This window comes from Parasteatoda tepidariorum, chromosome 8 (assembly GCF_982258835.1).
Source record: "Parasteatoda tepidariorum strain Cologne lab strain chromosome 8, Ptep-v5.0, whole genome shotgun sequence".
In the NCBI taxonomy this organism is placed as follows: Eukaryota; Metazoa; Arthropoda; class Arachnida; order Araneae; family Theridiidae; genus Parasteatoda; species Parasteatoda tepidariorum.
Window position 1 is genome coordinate 46886108 of NC_141762.1, and position 13572 is coordinate 46899679.

General features: G+C 28.8%; 1 protein-coding gene across 2 annotated transcripts; it reads left to right on the plus strand.

Annotated features, from left to right (window-relative positions):
* The first annotated feature begins 464 nt into the window (after window positions 1-464).
* Ran (RAN, member RAS oncogene family) lies at window positions 465-11669 on the plus strand. Of its 2 annotated transcripts, none has more exons than XM_071181447.2 (7): window positions 465-880; window positions 2476-2514; window positions 5249-5333; window positions 7214-7339; window positions 9760-9947; window positions 10159-10329; window positions 11225-11669. In XM_071181447.2, the coding sequence occupies exons 2-7, from the start codon at window positions 2479-2481 to the stop codon at window positions 11270-11272; spliced, it is 654 nt and encodes a 217-aa protein (XP_071037548.1). In that variant the 5' UTR covers window positions 465-880; window positions 2476-2478; the 3' UTR covers window positions 11273-11669. The 2 variants fall into 2 exon arrangements, with proteins under 2 accessions (XP_071037548.1, XP_015907428.1); XM_016051942.4 differs by having other exon boundaries at window positions 465-567.
* The last annotated feature ends 1903 nt before the right edge of the window (window positions 11670-13572 follow it).

The window sequence follows — 13572 nt, forward strand, 5'->3', positions numbered from 1 at the left end:
ATAGGGACCGAGGGTGTGCGGTATAGGTCCTCGTTAAACTGTGCTACCGTAAAGTGCTCGACTTCGCGTGCAGGTCGTTGAGCTACCGAAGCGGGGGTGCCATCCCCTCCCCAGAGGATCAAAGTTGTGATGGCATGTCTTCGGATCATCCTCCGGGATGTCTCCCAGACCATCGCCAATAGCCCATTGCGCAGCTCTAGTGCGACGTAAATTAACAAAAACAACAACAACAAATTGAATTCATTACGCCAAACATTGATTCATTTTTACTACAATGCTTGAGGCATACCAAATTAAATATAGCAAGGTCCTAACTCAATTACGATTTCGACGCATCTTTGAGAATTAAACTATTCCAGTCTGAATCTCTTTTACTTAAAACGATCTGGTGTTTTATATTTGAGTTGTTTTTAGACTGCACTACTCATCTCTTCCCGCCATTCCTTCCGTCTCTTTCTCTATATTTTGGACGTGCAGGAGTTGTCTGAAAATTATTCACCTATTTAAATTATTTGTTTTGTAAAGTCATCATTTACTTTTACTTTTTGTGCTTTGTAAAATTTCTGAGTAAGTACATGCGGTTCCTTCTCATAATATTTCTCTATTTTTTAAATAAGTTAGCCGGTACGGCAATTCTTTTGCATGAGTCACATGCGTCTTTATATTCTCTTAGGCCCAAGACTCATTGTCACGTCTAGCTATCTTTTTAAAAAGGAAAAACGTTGCTCGTTCTTTTCTTTATCTTTGTTGCATTATGAAAATCTAGTTCAACTTGTTAATTGTTGATATTATTTAAATACCAATTTTTAGTCCTTACCTTGTTTTGTGTAAATTTTCAAGCGCTTGTTATTAGTATTGTAAGACATTTTAAATATAATAGGTAATTAATTTTCTATGTCATCATATTAATTTCATGTTAGAGGGTTAATGTTAATGATCTCAATTCAAATGGTTCTTCTTATTTTTTAAATGCTGTTATTAACACATGGTACGAATTCCCACTAATATTATTGGTAAATTTTTACATCGTTTCAGTAAAGATAATATAAATACCTGGCAATTTCTCCTTTTTTAACATTGAATATTTCCTTATGTTAAGTGATAACAAATTTAGGAATTTAAAATTATAACATTGAAATATTTATATAAATAGAAATGTTTGTTATAGGGGTAAGGAAAGTTGTACTAACCTATTTATAGTGTAAATTTTAGAATGTAGTGTATCCTATTGTCATTTCACCTTGATAGAGAAAGCTAAAAGTTCTATCCTTGTAACTGTGGTATTGCAAAGTGCAGTTAATATTCCTAATACTAACTTAATTTATTTGTTCACCTTGATTTACGATTCATTATGGGACTTCAGTGGTTTTTATATTATTATACTGTCCTTGTTTAGTGTTCAATATGTGCTATTATGGGAAAGTAAGTAGTGAATATATTAAAATGTAAATTATATTTTTTTGTGGTTGTTGCCTAGGATTGTAAAGATTTTACATTTGTGGAGAATATTTCTGTATAGTGATCTACTGCACCACATACAATTGACAAAGCTCCAAACTTAAATAATAAAAAAAATTATATAGAAACATGCAGATTTGCCCATGAGAAGCCATGAGGTGTGTCGGTCCTTTTCTGTGATATTTTTTTAGTTACTCATGTGCCTGAAAGTTGTGAAGACTGGGCAATCTTAAAGTGACATTAATAAAGTTTGAATATGTTAATTAAATATTTTGACTGTTAGATTGGGTTTTGAAAAGCTAGAAGTATTTTAATTTGCACATTCTATAAATTAAGTTTTTCTAGTTGCATCTTAAACTTATTTAAAAATGTTTAATAACTTGAAATCAAATTTTTAAATTCTATTGTAATAAAAGTGTTTTAATATTTCATAATGAAAGTTTCTTTATTGGTAGAAACTTATTTCTTTTGGTTGGAAATTGCTGTTTAAAAAAAAAGAAAAACTTGTTACTAATCAAAATTATGAATTCGAATTAAGAGAACATAGTATATAAGGTTGTATTACCTTTCTACCGATCTTTTTTTTTTTTAAAAGAATATTTTATAAGATTCAAATTAAATTTAAGTAACATTTGTTTTAATGTATTAGTCCCTTAATTTTTAGATTTTTCTAATTTTTTTTATATTAAGCTAAATTTTTACAATCTTGGTTGTATATGGTTGCCTTTAGTTTGAGAAAAGTTAAGTCCTGTTACTAAAACCTAATTTTAGATCTTGAAATACCATGGTCTTTATCATGTCATAGGCATACTGCTATGCTAAGGAGAGTTATGTGTTACACGTTAGCTATCCAGTATTTTTTTTTTCTTTCCCTTTTTTTAAAAAAGTTTCATTTACTTCTGAACACAGCACAAATATAATCTTTTGGCTTATAATAAGTCAATGGCTGTTAATTTGCAACTCTTGTTAGTTGAAATTGTCCTGTACCAATAATTATATTTGTTTCTTTTTATGTAGAATATGTTGGATCAGGGTGATGGAGTTCCTACTTTCAAGGTAAGATTTATTTTATTTATTTTTTCTTTTGGCTAATTTTTTGCTTTTCTTTTAATTATTTTTTATTTAAAACTTTTTCGCTAATTGCTTTATGCCTCAACTGCTAAAAGTATGCTGTCTGCATTAAAAAAATTTAATTACATTTTGTGGAAGCTTTTAGCATTTATTTTTTGCTTTGAGACTTAAATCTTTCTATATTTTAAAAACATTTAATAAAATTTTGTACCTTGAAACCCCTTATGTGTGCATTGCAATTTCATGTGTTTAATTTTTTCTATACTTCAACCTGATGTTAGACTTAAATTAATATAAAATTTAAAATGTAGGACATAGTATAAAAGGAACTCATTTTTCTTCTGTATCAGATTTATTTGAATGTGTTGAAGCACGTTTTATCCTATCTGCTTTAAAAGTTTTTCATAAGAATTTTAACTGTACTGTATTCTTTGAATAGAAATTGAAAATAAGTAAATTCTGCATTTTAAGACAAGACAGTTGGCTGGTATAGAATTAAGAGAACTTGAGTACCTAGTAAAATACATTTACATTTTATTGTTTTTCTTCAGGTATGATCAACTTTGAATTAAAAGTGTAAAATGTTTGAATTGATAGTACTAGTTCTAAATAATGTCAACAGCTATAAATCATTTTTATTTATCTGTTGTTCAGTCATCAATTCAAATGTTAGATGTAAGTAATTCATAATCTAAAATGAATTGTGAAATTTTTTTGCAGAAATTTTATGTACATAAGAATGAATTTCTCACTGCTTTTCCTTTGTCTTATTATTAATATATATGTTGAAAATAATGTACAATCAATCTAAAAGGAAAATGTACAATTCACCAAAAAGGACCACCCTGAATAACTTTTGATATATTGATCAGATTTTCACATTCTAGTTCAAAGAGGTTCAAGAGGGTGACCTCAAATATACTAAATAATTAGTGCAGACAATAGTAAACGCAGGCACAAAAAGGTAGTTTCTCTGAATAAACATACCTTTCTTTTGACAGATTCAAATTTCTACCTCTAAAATTTAAAGTTTCACTGTAATCTGGGAAATGTAGTCCACATAGTTTGGTCAGAAAGGCTATCCTAAGTTTGGACCCCTTAATGTTAATTTTACTTTTTGGGTATATTTCGCCATAACTTGAGGACTCCGAGAATTTTTTAAAAAATTTCGCTCATTTATAGAATTTATCACCTGAAGATAATTCCATGGAGAGAAGAAATTTTGAAATGTAAAGAATATAATTTTTTTCTTTTTAAAGCATGTAATTTTACATGACAAAATACAAAGTTTGAGCCAAGTCAGTTGAATAGTTCCTGATAAGTCTTAATTTTACAGAAGTCTTATACATTGCTGCCAGCTCTACTGGATTTTGCCAGTTTCTCCTATCATATTGGCTTAATAAAAATTCTCCTGGTTCACTAATACATAAGGAAGCAAGGTCAGCTAACTAGATCTGATCAATTAAGTGCCTATTACTATTTAAAATTATGACCAAGTGTAATAACATTTCAACATTTAATGTGAAGTCATAACTGGAAAATATTGCAGTTTTTCTATTTTGATAACCATAGAAATCCTTAAAATTCCCAAAGTGTAAAATATGTAATATACTATCCGTATTGGCAGCCATGCTTACATTTAAAATCAAATTTCTCGAACTATTCAACCGATTTTGCTCAAATTTTGTTATTTGTTATGTAAATTTACATTGATGTAAAAAATTGTATACCATACAATTAAAAAAAGTTTGGCACTACTATTTAATAAAATACTTTTTTTACTTGGAAATTGTCTTTGGATAAACAAATTTAATATTGTTTCACAAACTTTTCAATTCACTTGAAAATTTCTTGTGATATGGCAATATACACGAAAAGTAAAATTTTCATTAACAGGGTTCAGGCTTTGATTGTTCTGACCAAACTATGGGGACCCTATTTCCAGGTCCGAAATCAGAATCCGGCTTATTTATTGGATAGATATGGTTTTGAGTCAAGGTTGGCAAGTTTCTGTCGAAGTGGTTAAAACCACTGGTAGAAACCGGTTAAAACTGGCATGGCAGAAATTCAGAAAATGACATAAAAGTAAGTACTAAGATTGACATGCAATGGATAATTCGTAGGAGAAACAAATGTTAAACAAAGTACAATTTATTTACAAAATTACCACCATTCAAAATCAAATATTGCATTCTTTGCACTCTGTAGTAATCTATAACAAAAGAAAAGTTTTGATGCAGTTTCTAAACCTGAACTCCAGCAGAACTAGCAGGCATTGCCATCAAGGAACAAGCAAGATTTGTGAAACTTTCATCTATTGAATATTTTTTAAAACTGGACCACCATGTAGCAGCTGGGGCAGGAAATGGGGCAGATTTGTTTTGCAAAGCTACAACATAAAGTACAAAATCTGGGTTAATATTGGTAAGTAAAATTCTGGCAATTACTAGAACTAATATAGAAGTTTTTTTTTTTTTAAGTTTCTGCCAGTTTTTACCGGTTAAAACCAGTTTCTGCCGGCAAAAAGCCAACCCTGTTTTGAGTAGGCATCAAGTAGTTGACAATTATTGCTTGAATAAAACTCAGTACTCCGTAGTTAATTTATCATTTAAAATAAAGCTGAGCTAGAATTTTTCTATACTGTGGTTCTGTAGAAATTTGTGTCCTATTTTTATTTTTAGCATTTCTAAAAAATAAATTGTGGCTTTCATCTTTCTAGTGTGTTCTCGTTGGAGATGGAGGTACTGGAAAAACAACTTTTGTTAAACGTCACGTAACTGGTGAATTTGAGAAAAAATATGTTGGTGAGTTTTTATGGGACTAATTGGTTGTTTACCTGCTGTTTCAAACACTATTTGCTCTGCTTCTGTCATATGCCAAAAAAGAATCTAACTTTGCAATTTTTATTGTTTTCAAAGTTCTAGGAAGTTTGGTCTTGAGAGTGCTCCAAAGTTTGAAACGCTTAATGGTCAAAAGTTTTGAATTATACAGTAAAATTTTTTTTGTTGCAGCATTTGTTACATGTAATATTACATGGCAAAATCTAAAATTCGAGCGAAATTGGACGAATAGTTCCTGATAAATCGAATTTTTACTATGTAACCATACATGAATATTTCCAATTAATCATGTCTAACAAATTTCCTTATAAGTAAACTAATTGTAATTTACAAAAAATAGAATGAGTTAATTTATTCAATCAATTCAAGCATTTATTGAAGTTACCATAAATATTTGGTGCATAAATTTCTTGATTGCATTATTTTTCTACATAAGATTTAGTATAATCTACATTCAAGTCTATGCAGCCCAGTATCAAATGAAAGAATAGTTAGAATCACTTAGGCAAACCAGCTTGTTTCAAATTTCATGAAGATCTATGCTTTTATACTAGGGATGTAACGAATATTTGGTTGACCAGATGTTCTGCTAAATATTTAGCAAAGTATTTTTTAAGAAGTTTTTTTTTTTTTTTTAATTTGGCTTGATTTGATGAAGAATAATCTAAAATCGTATTTTTCACTATACATTATTAAAAATAGTTCTGCCACTTATTTATTAAGTTCTAAATCTTGTTAATGTTCTGAGACAAATGGAAAAGTAACACTTGGAAGTATTGAAACTAGACTACTTTATATTAAACTATAAATTTTTGTACTGTTTATTTTTATTTATTTATTTTTTTTAAATTATTTTCAAGCCTGTCTGTTTCATCATTTTTTTTTTTTTAAAGAATTAGAAGTTTTTTATTTGTTTTGTTTCTGATGATTTTCAGTTAATTATAGCACAGTGTTTCTATCAAAACTTTTTTTTTTCCTTCTGTTTCTCTTGCTTTTTTTTTTATAGACTTTTTATTATATCACAATTTTTTTACAGAACGTTTTTAATGATCTTTAATCTTTCATGTTCACTTTTTTCTTCAAATACAATGAGAATAAAGTTAAGTTGAGATTTTATTTTTCTGTTTGGCTTTTATAGGATATCTTTTTGTAGAAGTTTTTATGATAGCGGTGCAATTTTACGTGTTTCTGATAGAGTAGACTTGTATATACATGTTATATTATACTAATTTATATATACTTAGAAAATCAATATTGTTTTTTTTTTATTTTTTAAGTTGCTATTTTGCTGCTTAATATTCGGTATTTGGCCAAATCACTATTCGTTACATCTCTAATTTATACATTATCTTATTAATCTTATTTGCAGAATTACATCGTACCATGTTTTTTGGGGAATCTTGAATAATTTAGCACTTTTAATTTTGATTGCATTTTTCTAACTACTTCCTTTAAATTTTAATTTTTTTTCTAAGCATATAGTGTGACACTGGTTATGATCAGCCATTTTTCCAAAGAATATGTGTTCAGAAAACAATACAAAATTGAAAAATGTAAATAATATAAGCGCTTCACAAAATGTGAATATAATTTTCAAACATATGCAGTAATGGGGGGGGGGGGTAGAACTAAAGAGCATTGTGTATTATATATTTTTTTTATATTAAAATATTTTTTGTTGTAAAGTGATTCTTATTATAAGAACATTACATTTATATCATTATTATAATGTTCATAAGTTTGTGAAATTTACTGAGTAGGTTTATAAAGAATGTTTTATAAAATGTTAAAATTAAATATTTGGCATTTTTTGAAGATTATTTAAAAAAATTTATGATTTGCAGCCACACTTGGGGTTGAAGTGCATCCTCTAGTGTTTCATACTAATAGAGGAGCAATTAGATTTAATGTCTGGGACACTGCTGGTCAGGAAAAATTTGGTGGACTACGTGATGGCTATTACATTCAAGGTAATAAATTATTATTTTTTTAATTATCATAAATGCGATATATTGTTTTAATGTTAATAACACAATCTTCTTGAGTAAGGACATAATTGAAATTTACTCTATTAGTTTAAAATGAAAATTAAGGTAATGCAACTTAAATAAGTTATGTTAGAGTATAATTTTCCATTTTTTTTTTTAATGTTCCATTATTCCATTAAACAGTATTTTTATTCATAGAATGAATCAGAAAATAAATTTAAATAGGGTTTTTCATTAGTTAAAAACAACTTTAAAACAACACACATTTCACTGGTCTTTTTTTTTTTTTTTTTTTTTTTTTTTTTTTCCCAGCTACATTATATCAAACTACTTGTTTCCTATTTTTCAGAAAACTATTTACTGCAAAGAGTAATGAAAAGTTTTAAATTAAGCCTAGTTTCTGACTGACTAAATTTAAGGTGTAGCAATTAAAATTAATTTAAGGTGGCTGAATATTGGTATGGCCTGTATTTACCTCATAGGTCAGAATTTGAATACTTATCCTATTTCAATGAAATCATTAAAAATAAAAAGTAAGTACTATTTCCAAGTATGTTAACCCTTAACAATGTGGAAATACTTCAGATTTAACTTTCCTCCATAATATTTATAATTAAATTAATTGTGAATATAATAAAAATAGACTTGATTTTTGCCATTTATGTGGCATTGGATATATTCAGTAATTGTGCCCTGCCACTTTTATGGTGGCATTAGTTCTGATAAGAGTTCAATTATGTAAAGGTAGTTTAATAACTTTTTTAAGTTACTGAAATAATTTCATTTTATAAAAACTGATAATTTTTACTTAAATGAAGTACTATCATTGCAATCAGTGTAAATGTTTAAGAAAAAAAGTATGAAGTTAATATAAATTCAAAAGTAAAGCACTTCTAATGAAAATTTAAGGTGTTTGGCTTCCCAATATTCTGTAAAGAACAAATACTTCCCTTTTCCATCATAACTAAAGCACATTAGTATGCTCTTAAAACAAGTTGAATGCTTTTCAATTTATGAATTAATTTAAATTATCTTCAATTATAAGTCTTGCTCTAAGGACAATAAAAGAAAGGTAATTGATCTGCATATTTAATGATAAAAAATTATCCTATTTTAAGGTCCTTGATTTCTCAAAGAGTCCTTAATTTTTCCTATTATAAGAGTGGTAATCCTTTTATACTAATTTATTTTTCCAAAAATGTTTAGTAACCCCAGTTATTTTTTTGCCCAAAATTATTTTTAAAAAACTAATTATTTTATTAATAAATATTAAACCATACTAATTTTAATTAAATATTGAATTCTCAGTTTTTTTCTATGCAATTTCCCAGGTGTGTAGCTTTTGCATATTTAAGGCTATTTGATGATTACATTGAATTAAAAATTTAATTATTGAAGATATAACTGAACGCCATTTATTAATTTATATGTGTAATGTGGTTTTTTATTTTCCTTTTCTGCTTCATTCAGAACAAATTTTTATCGTGTAAAAGTGTTAATAGGTATACATTTATTTTTCTCAATTTCTTGTGCTTCTCCTTAATTTCGATTATTATTATTATTATTATTATTTTTTAATTTATTTATCTTTCAATAAATGTAAGCATAATCTATCGTAATTTCTTCTTTTCTATTATAATTTTAAAGGTGTCGATTCTAATAAACTTCTACTTTCATTAAGACATGGCACTTAATTAGAAATTCAGGTAAAATAAGGTAATAGGTTTTCTGAGCTTGACTACCCAGGATTTTTGAATATCCCATTGCCTGTTTTTAGTAAATATTAATTTTTTATTTTATTTTTTAAATAAATAATTAAAATTTTTATGAAGTATAAATTTTATTACTATTTTGTTGCTTTTTTATATCATTCTATACAGGTTGACCTAGAAAAGTCTAGAAAAATTTCTTCTTTTTGAGTATGACTGTTGTAGTAGCTTAAAAATTGTGCTCCAGAAAAATCTGGATTGTCGGAGATCGAAGGTCCAGATGTTTCAAAAAATCATTGATCACATAAGTTTCCGGAAATCAAATTTTCAAAGGTGGAACTTAAAAACACAGTTTATTTTATTTGCTTGTAAGGGAGAGCCAGAAATTTACTTGCTCATGATTAGCTTATTCATGATTAATATTTATTTTTATCAGTAAATAGTTGTTATAATCATCAACTCAAGAAAGAGACATATTTTTAAATTCTAATTACTTCTTCAGGTCATCATAGGTATGTGTAAAATCTTAAATATATTTTAAATAAGCTGAGAAATATTGAGAAAGGGGGAATAAAACCTTGTTTAAATTTTTTTTAAGCTCAAGAAATTTTCCGGAATTTTGACTTGGGCTCGCAATAACCTCTGCTTAAATAAAACTTGTGTGGTTAAATCGGTAGTTCTTTTTTGTTACAGGTCAGTGTGCCATCATCATGTTTGATGTTACTTCAAGAGTCACCTACAAAAATGTACCTAACTGGCACAGAGATTTAGTCAGAGTGTGTGAAAACATTCCAATTGTTCTTTGCGGCAATAAAGTTGATGTAAAAGATAGAAAAGTTAAAGCAAAGTCTATTGTATTCCACCGAAAAAAGAATTTACAGGTATATTTGTTTCCTTAATATTTACAGAATTTTATAGTTTGTTATTTTGTATGATGCAAATTAGTTTACAAAATTGTGATATATCTGCAGAAATATTGATGGGGAAGTGAATTTATTGTCTAAAATGATGAATGGTTATTTATTAATTAAAAATATAGAAACAGTAAATCTAGTTTTTTTTATCTCCATTAAAACAATTTTTTTATTCCAGTACTATGACATTAGTGCCAAGAGTAATTACAACTTTGAGAAGCCTTTCTTATGGTTGGCAAGGAAGTTGATTGGAGACCCTAATCTAGAGTTCGTTGCTATGCCTGCTTTGGCTCCACCAGAAGTAACTATGGATCCTGAATGGCAAGCTAAGTTAGAGAATGACATGAAGGTATTTATTATTTTTAACAAAGATATATGTTCCTATTAAACTAAATTTTATTTTTTTACTTACTATTTTTATGATCTTGCAAATTATTTACTAGAGCCTCTAACTAAATTAAGGATGCTAAATTATGCTTATTGAAGGATTATTTCTTTGAGTTCACTCTTTTAACTTGACTATAATGTTCAACTGTAAGAAGAGTAAATACAGGGCGTTTTTTTTTTTTTTTTTTTAATTATTACAGTAGGGAACCGATTATCCGGATAACTGATTTTTTCGGTTTTCTGAATCGCTGAAACAAGCCATTTTTTTTATTGTTAAAACCAACTAAAAAAAGAACAATTGGAAATAATCATAAAAAGAAGAAAAAACGATGAAGTAATACACTAATGATTATTACCAAAATGATGGTAAGGTAAACATCTTTCAAAAAAGAACGAAAAATCCTAAAATCTTATGAGGAAGAAAAAAAGAAAAAAAAATTTAAAATAGCGGGAAAATTTATCGAATTTCGTTCCGGTTTTCTGATTTCCGGATAACGGGTTCTGTACTGTATTAAGTTTTCTGCTTTATTTTAGTTTCTGGTCTAGGCCTGACTGAAATGTTAGACAGTTCTATTCGAGACAATTGTATATTTTTCTTTATAAAAATTTTTATATTTTTCCCATTAGCAACTTTTCACCTTTTTAAACTAAATATAGGATTTATTTTATTAATTTGATGGTTTATATAATGTTAATAACATGGTTATGGCTTTGAAATTAATCAGCTCAATGAATTTGTTCATTAGTCTCTTTTTAAAAACTTGTTGGTTATTTTTTTGGGAGGGGGCAGCTAGTTTGAAATTATGTTTTACCATTAGCAAACATTAATTCTTTAATTATTCTTCTGTTTGTTTTAGGAAGCCCAAAACACCTCACTCCCGGATGAAGATGATGATGATCTTTGAATTACAGCTGTTTCAATTTTATGAAAAAATGACGTTAAACATTAACACTTGCACTTTAAATAAACATTTGTTAGCTCCAACTGGGGCATAATTTTGTACAGTTTGTAGCTTTTATCAGTTTTTCCCCCCTTCATTCTGGATTGAGAATATATTAATGAATATTTGAATGTTCCGGAAATGTGTACATCTGATCTGGTGCCTGACATTTATTTTAATATTTTGAGTGCATGTATATGCTCTGAATGATTGGCCACTAGAATGTTTTTAGCAGATGTATGATCAAATAGCTAATGTGGTTATATAAATTCTCTACTTTCAAAAGCCATTTGTGAGTTGCTCATTGTGATTGTTCTTTGCTTGTATGAAACAGTTTGTTATTAAAATTGATCTGTCTGGATGTGGCCTTCAGTTTTTGAAATTTGCTTTATTGCATTTTTTAAATTAGTTGATGGATGTAAACCCTTTGACAGTTAGGGAGATGAGCAGTTTTCGTTCACTTAATTCGTGCAGTATTACGAGTAAACAGTAGTCAAAAGTTGCAGCTGTTTTCCCCCGCCGTTCTTCTGAAAATGTCACCCTTGATGCCTCATGCGTTCTAAAATTTTCTTAAGGTATTTGTAGTACATTAAATAAGTTTTTACATACTTTAAAATAATTAATAAATGATAATTATTAAATAATTATAAATAAAAAGGCATATTAAATTGAAAGGACTAAATAAATTCAACTAATGTTAAACTTTATGAAGCATTTAAATACAGTAATTACCTAAATACTGTGAACAAAGTCTTCATCAGACTCAAAACTTCGTTTCCCTACCACTTACTGTAACAGTTAAGAGTCACTTCTAAATGGTGAATGATATCCATGTGAAAATATTAATTTCTAAATTTAAGTCATGTCTACATATTTTAGATTATAATCAACAGAATATTAATTATGAAAAATTAGTGAATACTAAATACACTCGTTAAAATGTTTCAATGCCATTTTTTTCTCCGAAACTAAATATTGTCATTATTTATGTTTTAATTTAATTAAATTATGAATTTAAATTTTTACTTAAAATTAGTAATGCCAAAGACTTATTTTTTTAACTGGGAATATTGGGAACTTTAAAGGCAATCAAACCTGGTCATTTTCTGAATTAAGCGAATAATATGTAATAAAAATATAACAGTTGCAATAAGCAAAATAAATATTCGTTATTTTGATTTCAAATGTTTTCCGTTTAAATTGTCCCGCAGTGGACTGATCGTTAAGACACGGTTCCCATCAGATCACCGAAGTCAAGCATCACTGGCTACGGTCAGTGTGCGGGTGGGTGACCACTTGGATCAGTCTGCGTAGGGACCGAGGGTGTGCGGTATTGGTCCTCGTTAAACTGTTCTACCGTAAAGTGCTCGACTTCGCGTGCAGGTCGTCGGGCTACCGAAGCGGGGTTGCCATCCCCTCTGCAGAGGATCAAAATTGTGACGGCATGTCTTCGGATCATCCTCAGGGATGTTTCCCAGACCGTCGCCAATAGCCCATTGTGAAGCTCTAGTGCGACGTAAAAGAACAACATCAAAAGCGCGCTGTTATTTTGTAGATTATAGTTTTTGCTCCTATTTTATTCTTGACATAAGGAAAGATACAGATTTTACGCGACTCTTTTTATGCGAGTGGCGTAAGGAGACGGCTTTCACAAGCCTTGACCACTGGTGTAAATGGGTTTTAATATGCAAATTAAAGTAGCTAACTCTATTCGTTATTCGCAACCTCGATAATGGCTACCCGAATCCTTCAAAGTTCTACGAACTAGTTTAAAAACCTCAGTTAGAATTGTAGTTTGCTGGTGTTTTCTCCAAGTATTTAATGGTTGCTGATGTTGGCTGTCGTTGTTGGAGTACAGGTCACACATAAGTAAATCAATATTTTCAAAACGTTTATACACTTCCAACGGATTATTTCTTTGCATCCGGATCGGTCGAAATAATTATGAAACACAAATTCTCAATAAAAAGCGCGTGATGATCGGATTTTGTAAATGCATTTCGATTGTCTCTTATATTGTGCTATTAATTTTCACTTTTATATTGCATGCAAAATATTTCCCTGCCTTAAGGTCTGTAACACTAAATTTTTTAAAATTTGTTTAAAAATCGAGACAGACACTTCTAGCTTCCCATAGAGTTGCAATGCGGGGGGAAAAAATCGGTTTTATTCCAGAGAGTAAATCGGGTACTTTTGGGAAAGAAATTTCGAAAATTGCTGCTTTTTTATTCCAAAGGTTCAAATCAGTGCATTCGCATATTTCA